General features: G+C 36.4%; 1 protein-coding gene across 2 annotated transcripts in view; it reads right to left on the bottom strand.

Moving 5' to 3' along the window:
* The window catches only part of TMEM168 (transmembrane protein 168), a 43,735-nt gene extending 32,212 nt beyond the window's left edge, over nt 1-11,523 (bottom strand). Inside the window, exons 1-2 of one of the 2 annotated variants that reach the window (XM_006910617.3) lie at nt 11,375-11,523; nt 5,582-6,838 (exon numbers count right to left, since the gene is read on the bottom strand). In XM_006910617.3, the coding sequence (XP_006910679.1) occupies nt 5,582-6,709 (1,128 nt within the window). In that variant the 5' untranslated portion in view covers nt 6,710-6,838; nt 11,375-11,523. Of the gene's footprint in view, nt 1-5,581; nt 6,839-11,020; nt 11,277-11,374 lie in introns of those variants that run through there. The other variant, XM_006910616.3, reaches the window with a different exon arrangement.
* Nucleotides 11,524-17,803: the final 6,280 nt, after the last annotated feature.

Here is a 17,803-nt window from a genome sequence, read left to right as displayed (position 1 = left end):
AAAACGAACACTAATTCAAAAATATATTCGCACCCTGTGTTCACTGCAGCATTATTTAGAATAGCCAAGATAGAGAAGCAACCTAAGTGTCTATCAATGGATAAATGGGTAAAGAACGTGTGGTGTATATATACAATGGAATAATACTCAGCCATAAAAAATAATGAAATCTTGCCATTTGTGACAACATAGATGAACCTAGAGTGTATTATGCTAAGTGAAATAAGTCAGACGGAAAATGACAAATATCATGTGATTTCACTTATGTGTGTAATCTAAATAATAAAACAAATGAACAAATAAAACAAAACATGGACAGACTCAGAGAGAACAAACATGGCTGCCAGAGGGGAAGATGATGGGGGATAAATGAAAAAAGATGAAAGAGAATATGAAGTACAAACCTCCGGTTATATATATATTTAAAAGTTATGGAGATGTAATGTGCAGCATAAGAAAATAGTCAATATTATCATAATAATTTTGTACTGTGACAGATGGTTACTAGACTTATAGTGATCATATTGTAAGGAATATAAATGGTGAATCACCATGTTTTATACCTGAAACTAATTCTGTATGTTAACTATAACAAAAAAAACAAAAACAAAAAAAGTACCACAAAATGCTGTAGTATTGTGTCTTTCTCAATGACTCATTTAAGGAAAAAGTATAAAGGGAAAAATAGCACAGTTCATGAACATAATTCAAACTGCAGGAAACAAAAGCTGTAATGTTGCATTTTAAAATTGGAATAAGATTGTGAACAAAACACAACAAAAATTAGGGGTAAAATCCCAGCTTTTTAATGTAAATACCACTGACTCGTTCCAAAAATGTTATTAAACACAGTAAAACTAATAAAAAACAAGATATACATGTGGGGTGGGTTGAATATTTTACTCAAATGATGTCTGGTAAGGATTTCTTACATACAACATTAAGAGATGATTCATAAAAAAATCAATGAATTAGACTATAGCAAAATTAAATATTTCCACTTTTCAAAAAAAACAAGAATGAAAAAACAAGCCATACTCTGGGAGAAAATATTTGCAAGTTATAGACCTGATAAAAGATCTTATAGCTAGAAATGATAAAGAACTCAATATTAAGAAAACAAACAATCCAATTTTAAAAACTGCCAAGCGATCTGAATAGGTACTTCACCAAAGAAGACATGTGGGTGGTGAGTTGGCACATGAAAAGATACTTAAAATCATTAGTCACTAGGGTAACAGAAATAAAACCACAATGAGTTACCACTACATACCAATTGGAAGGGTTAAAAAACAGACAGACAGTACCAAACACTGGTAAGTATGTGGAGCAACTGGAACTCCCATATACTGCTGGAAAGAATGCAAAATGATACAGCCACGCTGGAAAACAGTTTGGCAGTTTCCTATGAAGTTAAACATATAATTCATATGTTTACCATATGACCCAGCAATCCCACAACAAGTAAAATGAATATCTATGAATATTTACAGCAGCATTATTTATGACCATCAAAAACTAAATAATTTCAATGTCCTTCCATTGAGTAATGACTGAACAAACTGTGAGACATCTATACAACCATACTGCTCAGCAATACAAAAGAATAAACTGATATACACAACAATATAGATGAATCTCGTATGAATTATGCTAAGTTAAAAAAACTATATACTATATGATTTCATGTATATGACATTCTGGAAAAGAAAAGTGTCTGAGGATAGAAAACAGATAAGTGGTTGCCAAATACTAATTTAGAAGAGGGACTAACTACAAAGGGGCAAGAGGCAATTTTGGGAAGCGATGAAACTGTTCTATATTTTGATTGTAGTAGTGGTGGTCACACAGCTAAGTGGTTTGTCAAATGGCAGAATTGTACACTAAAAAGGGTGAACATTACTGTAGGCAAATTTTTCCTTAATTAAAAAAATCATGTTATTAAGTAAAACAAAAAACCCAAAACTACTGACATGCAAAAAAATTTTAAATGAGAAAAAGTGACTAAGCCTATTTGGGGAAATTAAGTTCTAAGATACAATTGTGCTCTATAAGACAGATTATCTCATGTTTTTGTTTGGCTTTACTTCTCTGGTAGTAAAATGAATACATCTGACTTCCTAAAATATACTTAAAAAAAAAAAAATGCCCACTAAGTCATGAGTTCAATAAAACCCACCATCCTACATTCCCATCCGATCCCTTCAATCTCTTAACATCTTTTTTTTAACATTTTTAGACTATCCACCATGTCAGAACATTCTTCAACTCTATATTTCATCAATTTATTTCTCTTTATATTTTACTTCTCAAGATCTATCAGTTTTCCCCTTGATAATTCTTAGTCTTATTCTTAGTACAGAAATTATTTCCCTATCACCTTAGTCTAGGTCCTTATCTTTTGCTCCTAGTTTCTTGATTTCAATCTATCTCTAACTTGCACTGAATCTATCTATGACTGACTAAACTGGTCTACTTAAAAGGCTTCTTTTAGGTCATTTTTTTTTCTGCCACATTGGGTCTGCCCCACCAATTAGTAGAAGTTTTTCCAGTGGAAATCCACTGAAGGATACTTTAATGGAAAAAATCAGTTTAGCACTTGAGTATTACGCTCACAGAAATGTGAAAAAATGGGCTTAGATTATACTAAGAAACTAATCAGTATCAATATCATTTTGGAATGATTAAGCAAAAACAGTTTAATTTAAAAAAAAGTTAAAATCTAATTTAAAGAATTTGAGATAGCCCTTAGAAGTTACTTGGATTAACAGTGATGATATTATGCCCCAAATAGCCCTGGCCTAAAAAAGCTTCTAAGGTTTTGCCTTTTGCTATATTATTTTCTGATATTTTCATCAGTCCAAAGGGTTGGAACTTGTACAAATAAAATTAAACTTAAAAAATTTAATTGCCTCAAAGATACAACACCTATAGGAAGCAGTTACCAAATGGCGACTAGCTGGGGAATGCAGACAAAACTCAAGTAGATTCATGTTAATCTTGAACAGTTAAATTAATACTTTGCTATTCAATGGGTATACTTCTGATCAGGAGTTTCTGCATCACCTTTAAGATTTTTAGAAATGCAGAGTTTCAGGTTCTCCCCCAAAATCACTTAATTCCAATCTCCAGAATTTTAACAAGATCCCCATACAATTCCTATGTATATTAAAGTTTGAGAAGCACTGGCCTAGAATGGGAGTTGGCAAACTCTTTCTGAAAAGGGTCAGGTAGTATTTTAGGCTTTGTAGGCCATTATGTGTCTGTTGTAACTACTCAACTATGCTGTTTATCACAATTATTAAAAAAGATCACTTATATTAAGGTATAATAATTAAAGATGTATATACACTTATGAATGGAGATCGAAAACATGAGGCAAGAAAATGACAAGATTGAAAGAAGAAATACACAATTTAGCAATTATAATGGAGATTTTTAACAACCCTCTCAGTATTGGCAGAATTAGACAGAAAATCAGCAAGGATATAGATACATGAACACCACCAACAACCAACTTGACCTGGCTGATATTTATAGAACACTTTATCCAACAACAATGAATACTCATTCTTTTCAAATGAACATGATGTATTCTCCAGAATAAAACACAGGCCGGGCCACAAAACAAGTCTGAACAAAAGACTAAAATAATTTAAACTATGTTTTCTAATCACATGGAATTAAATTATAAATCAGTAACAGAAAGAGAAATATGGGAAATCCCTCAATTATATCACGCAATAAACTTTTAAACAATTTATAGGTCAAAAAAGAAATTTCATGGGAAATTAGATATCTCGAGACAGCACAGTACTAGCATAAGGACATGGATCAATGGAAGAAAAAAGAGAACTCAGAAATTAAGTCTGACATTTATATTTAACTGATTCTAGACTAAGGCGCCAAGGCAATTCAACAGGGGAGAGGATAACCTTTTCAACAAATGGTGCTGGAACAATTAGAAAGCCATATTTTAAAAAAATAGACCCTTACCTCATGTCATAAACAAAAATCAACTCAAAAGAGATCATACTCCTAAATGTAAAAGCTAAAACAATAAAACTATTGGAAGAAAACTACTATAAGATAAAAATCTTTGTGACCTAGGGTTGAGTGAAGATTTCTTAGATATGATACTAAAAACACAGTTCATATAAAAAATTTGATAAACTGGCCTTCATAAAATTAAAAACTTATACTTTTCAAAAGGTATTGCTGAGAGAAAATGATAAGATTGGGAGAAAACATTTCCAAATCATATATCTCATAAAAGGCTTGTATCTACAACATAAAAAGAACACTTAAAATTCAATCATAAGATGACAAATAACCCAATTTAATGGGCAAAAGGTTTGAATAGATATCTTCAATAACTGAGATAAATGGATGACTAAGACACACATTTATAGATACTCAACATCATTAGAAACACGCTGACATACTCCTTGGAAAGCTTTTGTGTACCTCCAGTGGTATCCATACTATATTTGAAGACCACTGGTATAAAAAAACAAGAATAATTTGTTGACTTAGAAAATAATTGGTTAATAGGATTTGTTGATTCGGAAAGGTGTCAAGCATGAATGAGGCTAATTTGTAAAGGAAAAAGTAGGACTGGGAAATGAGCTGAGGAGGAGAAGAGAAAGAACTTTTGTTAGTTTCCCACCTTCTCCATCATCATCATTCTGACAGTCCTTAGCACTGGCAAGTAAAGTGAGGCAACACTCACAATGTTTTCATCATTTGGTTGACTCCCTCACAGGCTCCCTGCTCTAGCACCACACCTAGGCAAGTCTCCACATCACCCTTCAAATACATCTAGAAATCATTCTGCAGCAATTAACTGGTGCAAAGCAGAGAATTGCACCAAGCTCAGTTGACATTCCTTTAGGTCCTACATCTCAATTTGATGTACTCAAGTTAGAGTATTTGTAACACTGTAATAATTCTTTGTTTATATGCCTGCCTAGTCCCCCTCCCATTAGACTGTCTCAAAAACAGAGACATTTCTTATTCATTTTTTCTTTCTTAGGAGAGTCTCTTATCTGTAATTAGGTACTTGATATGCTATTATGTATCCAAGCATCTTTTATATAAAATGTTTAGAGAAATGGCTATATAAAAAAAATGTACTGTAGTGAGACAAGTGGACTAGACAGAAGCTAGGTGATCTGGTTCTGGCTATTACAAGTGACTCTGGGATGTCTTCTCTGGCTTTCAGTTTCCTCGTGTGTAAAATGAAAGGATTAAAGTACAATTTCTAAGCACTCTTCAAATGTCAATATTCTGTAAGAATCTTTAATCTATGATTGCTTCATTAATGAACAACCAGAAGGTGGGACGTACATCACATGTTGAGTATTACTAATATTTTAGTACTGCTTTGCTAAAGATCAAACTAAATTATCCTATCAATATTCATTCAGTACTTCAATTCCTTAAACAAAATTAAATAAGCAACAAAAAATAATCTCCTTTTGAAATCAGGAACTTGACTTTTCAATTCCAATCATTTAAACTTGAAACAAACATTTAATCATACATCACAGGCACTAACATAATAAAACTATACGCTTACCTGCCAGGAAACCGCTCCCAAAATCGCTGTTGCAAGAAGACTAAAAAAAACTAACTGTTCTGAAATTAAGCAAAAATGGCGCATCCCTTTGGATGCCATGATTCTATCAAGGCTATTGTTATCTACTCTGTGGGTAAAATATACTTTATGGCAGTCATTTAATTTGGTATGGAATCCCCAAAGAGTTAAAAGAAAAATAATATGGCAAATCATCCAGAAAATTCCAAAAATGGAAAAGCCTGGTATTACAAAATACCAGAGATGAGTGTCTCTAAGTTTAAATGCTGAAAGAATAAAAAATGTAAATTCAATCATTCCAGCAAAAATGACAGAAAGTCTTCTGCAAATTCTTCCACGGTACAAAAAGGGTTTCCACCTCTCAGTCACTGAAAGTCCACTAAAATAAATATCAAGGAAAGGATCAGTTATCAGACAAATAAAAAAACATGCAAAAGCAATTGGATTTTGGGGTGTCTCCAATGAGGAGAAAAACAATAAGACTACAAAAATAACTAAGTTTGGAATGGCTAAGAAAGATTTCATTCTGAGGTCAATAATCAGCATGGCCAAAGCTACAACAAGTAAAATTATACTCAGAGACTTCTCCACCAACATAGTTGTGCTGGCAATGGCAAATCCAACAAGTTCCAGAAATTCAACTGTAGTTAGTAAAGTGGGTCGATGATGGACATAACCAGAAATTCTCTCCACCAAAGTGCATAATATCCTTAATACTATGGAAGTTAGAAGCAAATATTTGGTTGATTCTTCTTTCACATCATTTTTAAAGAATGAATTATCAAGAAAGCATAGGAGTCCAAGCAAGAATCCAAACCAAAGATTGGAGAGACTTAAACTTGCTGCTTCCATTGAAAAATAATAATAGAGTATGCTGGCAATTCCAAGAACAAAAAGACCAAGAATGAAGATTACCAAAATTAAGGAATTTGCTGTTTTTTCCCATCTTACATAAAGACCTAAGCATACAGCAACCAGTAAATTGATTCTAGCTAAGTAGCCAAGATAACGCACTGAAGAATGCATGTTCACTTCTTTGTTTACTTCTTCCAGTCTTGTCATTGCTAAATAGAGACAATGACTAAAGCAGTAACGCAATGATTTACACATGTAATCTGGCAATTTGGGCTTTCTCCCTGCGTTACAAAAATTAACTGCTTGTATTTCATCCAGCAAATCACATGTATCCGTAACTCCTATTTTAGCATTTTCTCTGGTGGAATTTTTCTTTAAAGTGATCTGAAAAGAAGAAAAAATATTTCAACATTAATTTTATGTAATTTACCTTTCACATGTAGCTTCTTCACACAAAATAATAAGCGAGAAGTAAAGTTTCTTCAGAAACCCAGTTTAAAACCTGACTTGCATGTGTCTTAATGATAACTGTTTCTGGCTTAAAAACTCAATTTATCTAAATCAAAAAGAATGTGCTTTCTACTCATCATATGCTAAGGTTGTGTGACTAAATTACCAACAATGAAACTTTTTCCAGAGGTGGTAAGGAATTAGCCTAATTAAACAACATGCAAATATGAGATAGTCAACTTAGATTGTAGCAGACAGGTTTGGTACAATGAAAAGCTTCTCAGGTTTTAAACACAACTGAGAAACTTCATCATTACCTCTAATCTGAAAAGCACCAGTGTCCACGAAAGCGATCATTACTACTTGCCTAAAATCCTCTACATCTTTTTACAAGGCAGTTCTAAAATGCTCTAAAGTCTTAGCCTTTACATAGTTTAACTAACAAATTTACTAGAAGCAAAGTTCAACTGTGTTAAAGTTACTCAGTCCCTAAAGTTGATCCATAATTCTCCCTGTACTTTTATCTCTACTAAATTACTTTGATTATCAAACCTACTTTCCAAATCTAACTACTATCTCTGTAGCAAACCAATTCCTGACCTTTATAGTCAAAATTGAGAAGCTGGAATGCTAACCAATAGTTAGTAATAATTTTACTTTAAAAAAGTTACCACGATGATTATTCGTTAAAGAACCCAGATGATTATTTCAACCTTAAGTATTGCCCCCACCCTCTGCAAGTTGTAGTTAAAACATGACAGTGGTCCAAAAACGATTTAACTATCTGCTAGATAATTCTTCAAAATTTCAGAAGAAATGATCAATACAAAGGATCTTGGTCACATTGAATATCTTTGGAGAATTCAACCAGATAAAAATTCAGAAAGTAACTAGCTTGTGATCAGATTATTTATACTTTCTTAATAGCAGGACACTAAAAGAAAGACCCAAAAGAAACATGAGATAAACTGGAATTAATCCTTAATTACCCATTTGGCTAAAGAATGCCACTGGGTGACAACCTTGGGGTATATGGGAGGTTCCACTAATACTACTTCTAACCCTACTAATTCTATTTCGATATGTTCAACAAATACATTCTTTAATAGCTAAATCTATTTAATTAGCTCAGTATTGTAACTGATTTTCCTCAATTATACTTTCATTCAATCATTTCTTACTTAAAGTACCACACACCTCTATAGCAAATGTCTTCCATTAGTATATTTTAGCTTTATCTTTTTATTTAAGTATGAGAAACTGATAAAATATAGATGGCAACTGCATTTTTTTTAACATCACCCCTATGTGTTATATAATTATTCAACAAATATGTTGGAATATATATTCTCAAAGAGTTGATGGGGTTCAGATGACTGAACACTGCTGGAGAAAAAAAAATCACACACTAAGCTAAATGGCTGCCACTTAACCACAGACATCCTTCTGTGTTTCTCTGGTCAATACTCTCTTCCATTTTGTGACTATCCAAACCTCTCTTCCCTATCTTCAAATCTCTGACACCCACTTCCCACTGCATTCTCACCAGATGACTTTGCCTCCAATATCAGAAGGGAATTTGGGTTTCCAGCACCACAAACCCACCTCTACACAAGGATGTCCCTTTCCTATCAGAGGTTAAATCTTTCATCCATAGTAAGTATCCCTTCGCCTCTGCCTCTTCCAGAACTTCATACTCTTTCCTCTCTCCAAACTCCCACTCTTCTCTGATCCATTAGAACTTAAACAATGGCAAAGCTCTCTTCAAAAATACCAAAACAAACAAACAAACAAACAAACAAAAAGAGAAACAGAAACAATCAAACAAAAACTATCCTCACTCAACCCCATCTCCTCTTCCAAGTTCAACTTTCTGTATTTTTGACAGCTAATATTTGATTGCTTTACTTTTCACATCACTAAAACTGTGGTTCCCACCACACAATAAACAGCTTTGCCAAATTCTGAAATGACTTTTAAGTTCCTAAATCCAATGGGTACTTTTCACTCATTATGCTGCACATCTTCGAACAACCTTTGATATTGTTGACTCCTCTCACCTCCTGAAACCTGCCCTTCCTTTAGATTCCAAAGACCAGTCTCCAGATTTTCTTCCTAACTACTGGTCTCTCCTTCTTAGCCTCCTTGCATGCTGTTCATTCTCAATCCAATCTTCTAATGTTCAATCCCAAGCTAAGCTTTTCTCTTACTACCTATTTTCTATGAGCAATCTCATCTTTTTCCATGTCTTCAATTATCTCTCTCTAAGTCCACACACACATATATTAATCTACTTGATACAAATAAAAGCACCAGCTCAGTTCTTCACTGTTAATAGAAAAAAATGAAAACACGTAAATAATAAAGTACAGCACATCCATATCATGTAATATATGCAGCCACTCTTATGAGCCAAATGGACATGGTAGAATATTTTTTTAAATGGCTAATTTACTAAAGTCTTTTCCCATTCTGACATTTTTCAAAATAATTAGCCTGAATCAGAGAGCATTACGATCCTTTTCAATTGATCTGCTATCGCTGGGGAATTATTTGAGAGGCAGGTAAAAATGGATCTCAAAAGAGTCAATCTATACATGGGAAAACTAATGCCTGCCAGAGTCTGTTTCATAAAACCCATATACTACTCTGAGCTTCCTCTTCTTCACCCCCTACATTTAATCCTCTCCAAGTACTGTCGACTCTTCTTCCTATACACCTCTTATATATTTATACTTCTTTCCATCCCCAAAGTCACAATCCCAATTTTGGTCACCATTGTCTCATGCTTGACCATCTCCCTGTATCCACTCTTGCCTTTCTCCAAATAGCGTCATTTTTAAAACCAAAGTTTGTCACTTCGCTCTACTGTGTAAAACCCTCCTCTGGCTTCCCATCACCCTTAGCAACCACGTTTAAACTTAAAATGCCTTATAAGATCCTCTGCATTGGACATGAATAACTCCCCGCCCTTATGAACGCCCTCTTGAACTTTGTCTTCCAGCCATGTAAACCTTTCATTTCTGAACTGCACCAATGCTATTCCCTCTCCAAGGGCGCTCCCACTCCTCCTTCAGGCCCCACCCGAGTTCTCACACCAAGCTCACTCCTATTCTTTAGGTCTCAGCTTAAGCCGTTTTCTTAAGGTGATCACCCCTCCCCATTTATATGATCCCTATACTTCCTCTATAATAGTAAAATATTGATCACTTGTTTGCATACCCCACTAGATCACAAAGTCTCTGAAAATTTGTCTTCAATACTATATGCCCAGTGTCTAGCGCAAAGTCTGGTACGAAGTAGGTAATTAACAAATATTTGTTGAAGAAATAAATACACTTAATAAGAAATATTTACACTTAATAACAATGCCAGTTACTGGACATTTATTCATACACAAGGAGAATAAACAAGTTCCCTAATATCCCACAGCTAATAAGTAGGAGAGCTAAGGGAGAGACCATAAATTTCCAGATTGTTTCTCTCTCGGCCTTACTCCAGCCCTCACTTAATTCAAAGTCCTCTAAATCAGTAAGTTCCCTTCCGTGCCCTACCTCTATGGAATGGCTCACTAGAGAATACACTATATCATCTGCATCATCTTTCAAATCAGAAACTATTTCCGTCCTTTCTAGGGAAGTGTCAAAAGCTGAAAGAATCAAACTGAGCAGCCAGGGTCAGAGAATTCCAGTGCTTCAATTCTATGAATTCATAACTGTCTCAGCCCATCTCATAAAAGGAGAATGGCGCCTCGACTATTAAACCCCTCAGCAATAGGACAGTAACAGCAATTCTTGCATTCCGCCTCCTAACAAGATGTGGGAGGTCCGAGAAGGAATCTGGCAGTTCTTGACCACCACTCCACTTTGGGAGAATAAGAACACAACCGGGCGCCCAGCTAAATGGGGAAATGATGACGGATATGGAAAGCTGCACCCCCTCCCCCGCCCCCTTTCTATCCTCCAAGCCCCACCGTCAATGTCTCTCGCGGTAAGTATCCTACCCCTGCCCCTGGAAGCCGGCTAGACAGAGCTTGGGGACCGGACCACGGGGAGCCCTGGGCGGTGTCTGTGCCCAGGGCTCGCTGCCCTGCTGTTTACCCGCTAACTCCCCTACCTGACTAGGCCGCCGCCAACGCTTTCTTAATCTTCAGAATCGGCTCTGGCGGCAACGCAGTAAAAGGAGGGCCTACGACTCGGAACGAGGTGATGGCTCGCTAGGGTAGGGATGGGGTCTTGGGCCCAAGGCTGTACGCACTAGCGCAGGCCAGTCTTTTTGGTAACTTTCTCCATAACCCGCCGAGCCACCGCCACCATGTTCCTGCTGCTTAATCCGCGACGGTACGGAACGCCGCCGGGGTCAAATCGCGCGGCGCGCTTCCTCCTAGAGGCTCGGCCCCCTTCCCACCAAACTCGCAGCGCAGGCGAAGAAGGCAGGTGTATCCCGAGCTGTGCGAACGCGATATCCCACCTAGGGCGCAGGTCCGTCGCCTCTCGAGACCTGAGACCAGCGGCGGAGAACAGGGAGCGGGAAGGCCACGAAAGATCAGACCGGTAGTGTCTATCAAGCATCTAGGTCGCCGCCTCGAGCTGGACCGAAACGGGCAGGACGGGCGGGACTGCAACACGTGGACTGTAAATACTGCAGGAGGCTTTGCTGCTCTTTAATGTCTTTCGTATAATATATGGCTTTGTGTCCACTGACCTGCTAAATAAAGCCCAGGCTCCTTATGCTTGCCTTCAAAACCCTTCTCTCCTTTTAAAATTAAGACTCCTTTTAATACACCGACCGGGTCTTTCCTCCACCGACAACGCCCACCCCCGACCTGCTCCATTACCCCCGAATTCCCCGTCTCTTATACGTTCACCGGCCTTGAATACTTAGTTAGGGTTCGTAAACTCCAGAGATGATTCTCATTTGCATTTGTATTCTGAGCACGCTGAATAAATGTAAGGAGATGATACGGGGGCAGCATTTCACAGCAGCAGTGGAGCAGGATGGTCTTGGAGTTTGAGTCCTGGTTCCTCCCCTTCCTACGTGCGACCTCGGGTTCTCCATCTAAAATATGGTAACAGAACCTTTTTCGCAAAATTGTTGTGAACATTCAGTGAAACTATATATATATATATATAGTTGTTTGTTTGTTTTTCTGGCATAAGATGGACCTTCAAAAAGTATGAATTCTCCTTCCCTCTTTGAGAAGCCTTGCTTGCTTTCCTACCTTCTATCCCTACCATCATTTTCTTTTTGTAGCTCTTAGGGAGGTCAGTTAATCTCTCTGAACCCGAATTTCCTCCCATGTGAATGGATGCTCATAAATACCTACCTTACAGGGTTATAGGAATTAGATGATATATGTAAAAAAAAAAAAATCTTTAAAACCTTGAGATGGTTTATCCCTTTTAGTATTAAGCTCAAAATCCTTAAAAACGTACAGACAAGTTGTTGTGTAGTCTGGCCCCTTTTCATGTCCAGTTTGACTTTCTACCACACTCCCCCAACTCTGCACTCCAGCCTGCTTTCATTTTCTCAATTACAGAGACATGTAAATGTTCACTATTAATCGGTAGAGCATAGTGCCTGTTATACCGTTGGTACTTAAATATTTGTTTTAAAAAGTAGGCCTTCAGCAATCACTAGTTCTCTCCTCCTACTTATTTTCTATTAGTGTTATCTGTGTATTTGTCTTGTCTCTCCCAGTAGAGTGTGAATTTCTTCATTTTCATTTAACAGATGTTGAGGGTTGGGATGGGCAGTGCATTTATAGTGATGAAGTACTTTCAGACTCAGATCCCTCATATATAAATTAAAAGTTTGAATTAGATTCTCTCCAGACTTCTGTCTAACTCTAAATGCAATTACTACCCAATTCCCAAATCTATAATTCTGGATCTGTGGGAAACACAGTGTCAATATCCAACTACCTGCTAGATGTTTCTACTTGAATACATTGTCATCACTTCTAATTCAACTTGCTTTTAATGGACATTTACTTTTTTTTTTTTTTTTCCATTTCTACCACCTGAACCCCTCCTCTATGTTTGGAGAAATCCTTTCCTTAGAATCTGTTGGCTGAAACTGGAATGCCAAGGACTTGATTAGCCAATCATGTGCACCAGCTGGAAGCTACTGACAAAAAATGGCACAGAAAACTGCTTTTTGGTTAACTGCAGGAGCATAGCAAGGTAGGCTCCTAGCATAGACTTGAAAGTGGTTCTAGTGGTGGAATCGCCATCCAGTATTAGGGATTCAGTGATTTGAGATGCCTATTTATGATGACGGGAACCACAGAGCCCTCTCCCATCATGTCTATGGTCTTGTTATTATTGTTTGTACTTTCTGGCCATGCAGGTCTAAGCCTCAATTTCTAGCAATGTTCTGAGCTACCCAATATCCTCTAATAAATTTCTTTCTTGCTTAAATCAGCTACAGGTGTTTTCTTTTCGTCAGCACTAATACCTCATTAAAAGAGTGCTTTTTCGTCTTCCTCAAACATGATTTTGTACCTTATGACTTTGAAACCATTTTTGATGCTTGTTATCTTGTCAGTTTACTTTTTTAAAAATTAAAAAAAAATTGATTACAGTTTACATACAATATTTATTAGTTTCAGGTGTACAACAGTGATTACACATTTATATAACTTACGAAGTGATCAACCCATAAGTCTAGTACCCATCTGTTATCAGTATACTTTAGAATACTGTTCAGTGAGATGTGTATGTATTTGAGTTAACTTTAATATGCACATTCTGGGATGGGTAATTAGCATTTGACACTAATCAGTAATCTCTACTACAAAATTGAATATACAAGTGCTTCCAATATAAGTAAATCTGCACTAGAGGTATCTAATAGCATAAAGGATTAGAAATAATTTTTCATTATGGAAATAACAGGTGTTCAAGATTTGTGGCTGGCTAGAATATTGTATAGGCCCTTTTGTCCTTGCATAAATGTGGTATAAAACACTGCTGACACCTTCCAGATCGGCTCCCCGAGTCTAGACTGCTTTTTAGTACTGTGTCACAAAATATTCTTTGTGTACTGTTTTTATGCTTGCTTGTTGATAAATATTTGTATAGTAGCATTAAAGCTGAGACTTGTTTTCACCGTAGACATTACCAAGTAGCAAGGTAGGAGACAGCTCTCATCAATCTTTACTTGTTGAAGGCTACCAGTATTTACTAGAAGATCCTGACAATTGTGAAGGCCAAGTGTTCATTTTCATCCACCATAGTTTTTGCATTTATTATTCCCTTTCAATTTCCATTGTCACTACCCTAGTTGAGGTCCTAATACCTGAATTGCTTCGGTAACTTCTATGCTGGTCATCTTGATATCAGCCTCACCCCAGAGTAATCAATGCATCACACTGGCCCTCTGATACACTCTTAGCACCACTTCTTGGATTAAAACCAAGTGACTTCTACAGGATACAGAATAAAGTCTAAACTCAGTCTGGTACATGAGGCCCTCCGGGACACAATCAAAACCCCCTTTGCTTGACACTCTTTAACCTGAAACTAAAAATATCAGAGTCAGTTCCTGACATCTGGCACACCCACAGCCAAACACCAGGATATAACACAGCCACCTGGGAACTACTTCAGTGACAGGAGATTTCAAGAATAGTTATCGATGGCAGTGTAAAGATCCTAATAGCAGGAACATCCTTTCTTCAAGATTTACTTTTATGTAGACAAGGTCTTCTAGGCCAGGAATTTCTCCCAGAGGAGTTATTTCAGGCTAAGAACATGTGTTGAAAATATAATCACAATTTTAAAAATTAAAAAAAGGAGAAATGGATGATCCTATCATACATTTCAGTCCTCTGTGGCAGGGAGTCGCAGGTAACTCCTACATTATTTCTTCCTATCTTCTTGCTTGTTTTCCTCCTACTTTCAATTCTTCAATCCTGTTAAGAGCTAAACCAACTCAGATTTTCTTTCCATAGATGATCTGGATCTGCTGGGCCTAATCCCTTGCTATTTTTATGTAAAACTTTGAGATTATAAGGTGCTTTCACCTATACTGTTTAATTCAGTCTTTAAAAAAACAGAGTGATGTAAATATTTTCATCACTATTTCACTAATAAAGCAACCAAGGTTAAAAGGCTGTTCCAGAACAGGGACTTAAACCTTTCTTTTAGGTTCACATCCTAGGCCATCAAGTGCAACTTTCTAAATATTCCCCACCTGGGGGAACACAGATATTTCAGTCTCACTACTGCTGTTCACAGTAAGTAGAGAAAGGGTTACAGTGTTGAATGCTGGTATAATTAGAATCACCTGGAAGATTTTTAATCTACACCCAGGCCCAGGCCCAGCCCAGATCAATTAAATTAACATCTCCTCTGGAGTAAGTCCCAGGCAGATTGGGCATTTTTAAAGACTTTCCCTGCCCTGCTCCCCAGTGATTCTAATACGAAGAAAAGGTTGAGAACCAGAGTTATTACTTAAATTATTGCAGTGATTCTCCATGTGTGGTCCCTAGACTAGATACATCAGCATCACCTGGAAGCTATTTAGAAATGCAAATTATCAGGCTCTACCCCTAGATCCACTGAATCAGAAACTCTAAAGGTAGAGCCCAGATTTTAGGATTAGGTTCAGATGTGTATGACAGAAAAAACTCAGTGGCTTAATAGCAGTTTATTTCTGTCTCGTAAAAGCAGTCTAGACCTAGATGTTCCAGAACAGATGTGGTGCTCCTTAGTATTAAAGATCCTAACTTCTTCTTTGTTGTACTTCCACTTAGGACATGACATCTTCTTTATAGTTGAAGATGGCTGTTTGATTTCCAGCTATCACTTCTGAATTCCAATCACAGAAAGGAAAAAGTGCAAGAAGCAAATGTACTCCCCACACCCCCACTTTAATGACTCTTCTTGGAAGTTATATAAGATACTTCAGTTTATATTACATTGATCTCTATTTAGTATTTACAGAGTCTGGGAAAAGTGGTAAGTTTCTAAGAGGCCAGATACCCATCAAAAATCAGAGTTCTCTTTCTGAGAAAGAAGGGAGAATAAATAATGGATGGAAACAAGCAATCTTTGCCAGAGCTTAACAAACTCTCTCTACCTCCCAAATTCTTAAGATAATAAATGTCATTATTGTTGAAGAACTTGGGTTTTCTGTTTTAACTGATGCACCTTATTTCATTAGCCTTTCCACTGTAATAAAATGGCAAATATTTCATTATATGGCTGAATCATGATTTAATTTTGAAAACTTTAAATGTTTTTAATTTTTGCTATCAAAAATACTACACTGATGAGCACTTTGGCTCACTGAACTTGTGATATATTACATTTCTGGTTATCATTTTGGAATAGATTCCTAAATAGGTTAAAGAATATGAACATTTTTAAGACTCTTAATTCATACTGCTGATTTTCTTGCCAGAAAGGATCCATTTTGTGTTCTCACTTGGCACGTCCAGTGCGGCTCTGGAAAATATACCTGAGTGGGAACGGTGGGAGATTAAGAAAAGAAAGACAGAAAGCTGGGATCAGGAGGTCCACTGTCCACTGATGGTTGAGCAGTGGCAGTTTTATTTTTGCAAGCTGCTTTTATACAAGAACATACAATGGCTGGCGTAAGCAGTTTCTCTAAGGCATAGCAATACTGTTTCTTCTACTTCTCTAAAGCCACATTTATCATGACCTTCAGCTTGTTTGTCTGCCTGTGGCTACATTTGCACTTTTTTGTTCTCAGAAGCAATTTGCAGAGGCGAGGCAACCCTTGATTGTCCTTGCAGACTGCAAGGACCTTGTCGGTTTACAATCCGCTCTCCACACTCACTGTCAGTGAATTACATTTTGTCTTTTTAAGATTTTTTTTTTTTTTTTTTTTACTAATTTTCCTTTTAACATTTTGAAAATAATGCTGTCTTCCTGCTATCTAAAGATGCTGATGAAAAGTGTGATGCCAATTTGATTACCTTTGTAGGTAATCTTTTTTTTCCTCTTAGCTTTTAGAAAATTGTCTTTATTCTAAATCTTCTTGAATTTAATTAAGTTTAAGAAAACTCTGTATTTTTACTTAGTAATCATTTTTTATTGAAGGATTCTAATCATTCTTAAATTCTGGAAAAATATTGCCCATTATTTTATCTAGTATTTCCTTTTGTTCCCTTTTCTCTATTCTCTTATGTAGAACTCCTATTTCTAATATATATTGGAACTGTATCTACACTTCATGTTTCTTTCATATTTTTTACCTCCCCTCCCCTTTTTTGTGTTTTTCTGAAAGAATTCTTCAGTTTGATAGTACAGCTACTAATCTAGTACTCAGACTATTTTTTAAAAAAATTCCCTCAGCCACTTTTTAAATTTCTTTTTCCCCTTTGAAAGATCTATTACCATGTTATAATCTATTTCTCATTTGATGGCATTTCCCTTCTTTGAGAATATTAAACATACCTGTTTTAAGTTATTCTGAATACTCATTTTACTGTGTGGGTCCCAGGCCTGGCTGGTCCCAGGTCTGGCTGTGATCCAGGCTTGCAGCTAGGAATAGGACCCCAGATTTAGAATGTTACATTAGTGTAGTAGGGTGCCTACACCTAAAATATGTAAACATAATTCAGCTTATTGTATTACATGTGTGGCTGAATGCCACTATTGTACTCTGATATATGTGGAGCCCATGTGGTCCCCTGGGGAGCAGAAGAAGAGCAGAAAGGGAGCACAGCAGTTTGATAAAACTCACCTGTAAAACTGTCTGGTTCTGACTTTTTAATGAGAAAATATTTGACTCCCTTTTCAATTTTTTCTGTGACAGTCCTTTTCTACTTTGTATTATACTTTTCATGTATTATTTTGTCTTTCCTACAAGGAAAGACAGCTTCTTGAAGGCATAATATATATAATTTCTCTTTTTTTTTTTAAA

The sequence above is a fragment of the Pteropus alecto genome, unplaced genomic scaffold (assembly GCF_000325575.1).
Source record: "Pteropus alecto unplaced genomic scaffold, ASM32557v1 scaffold22, whole genome shotgun sequence".
Classification (NCBI taxonomy): Eukaryota; Metazoa; Chordata; class Mammalia; order Chiroptera; family Pteropodidae; genus Pteropus; species Pteropus alecto.
Note: the sequence above shows the minus strand (reverse complement) of the source record. Positions and strands in the feature narration are given on the sequence as shown.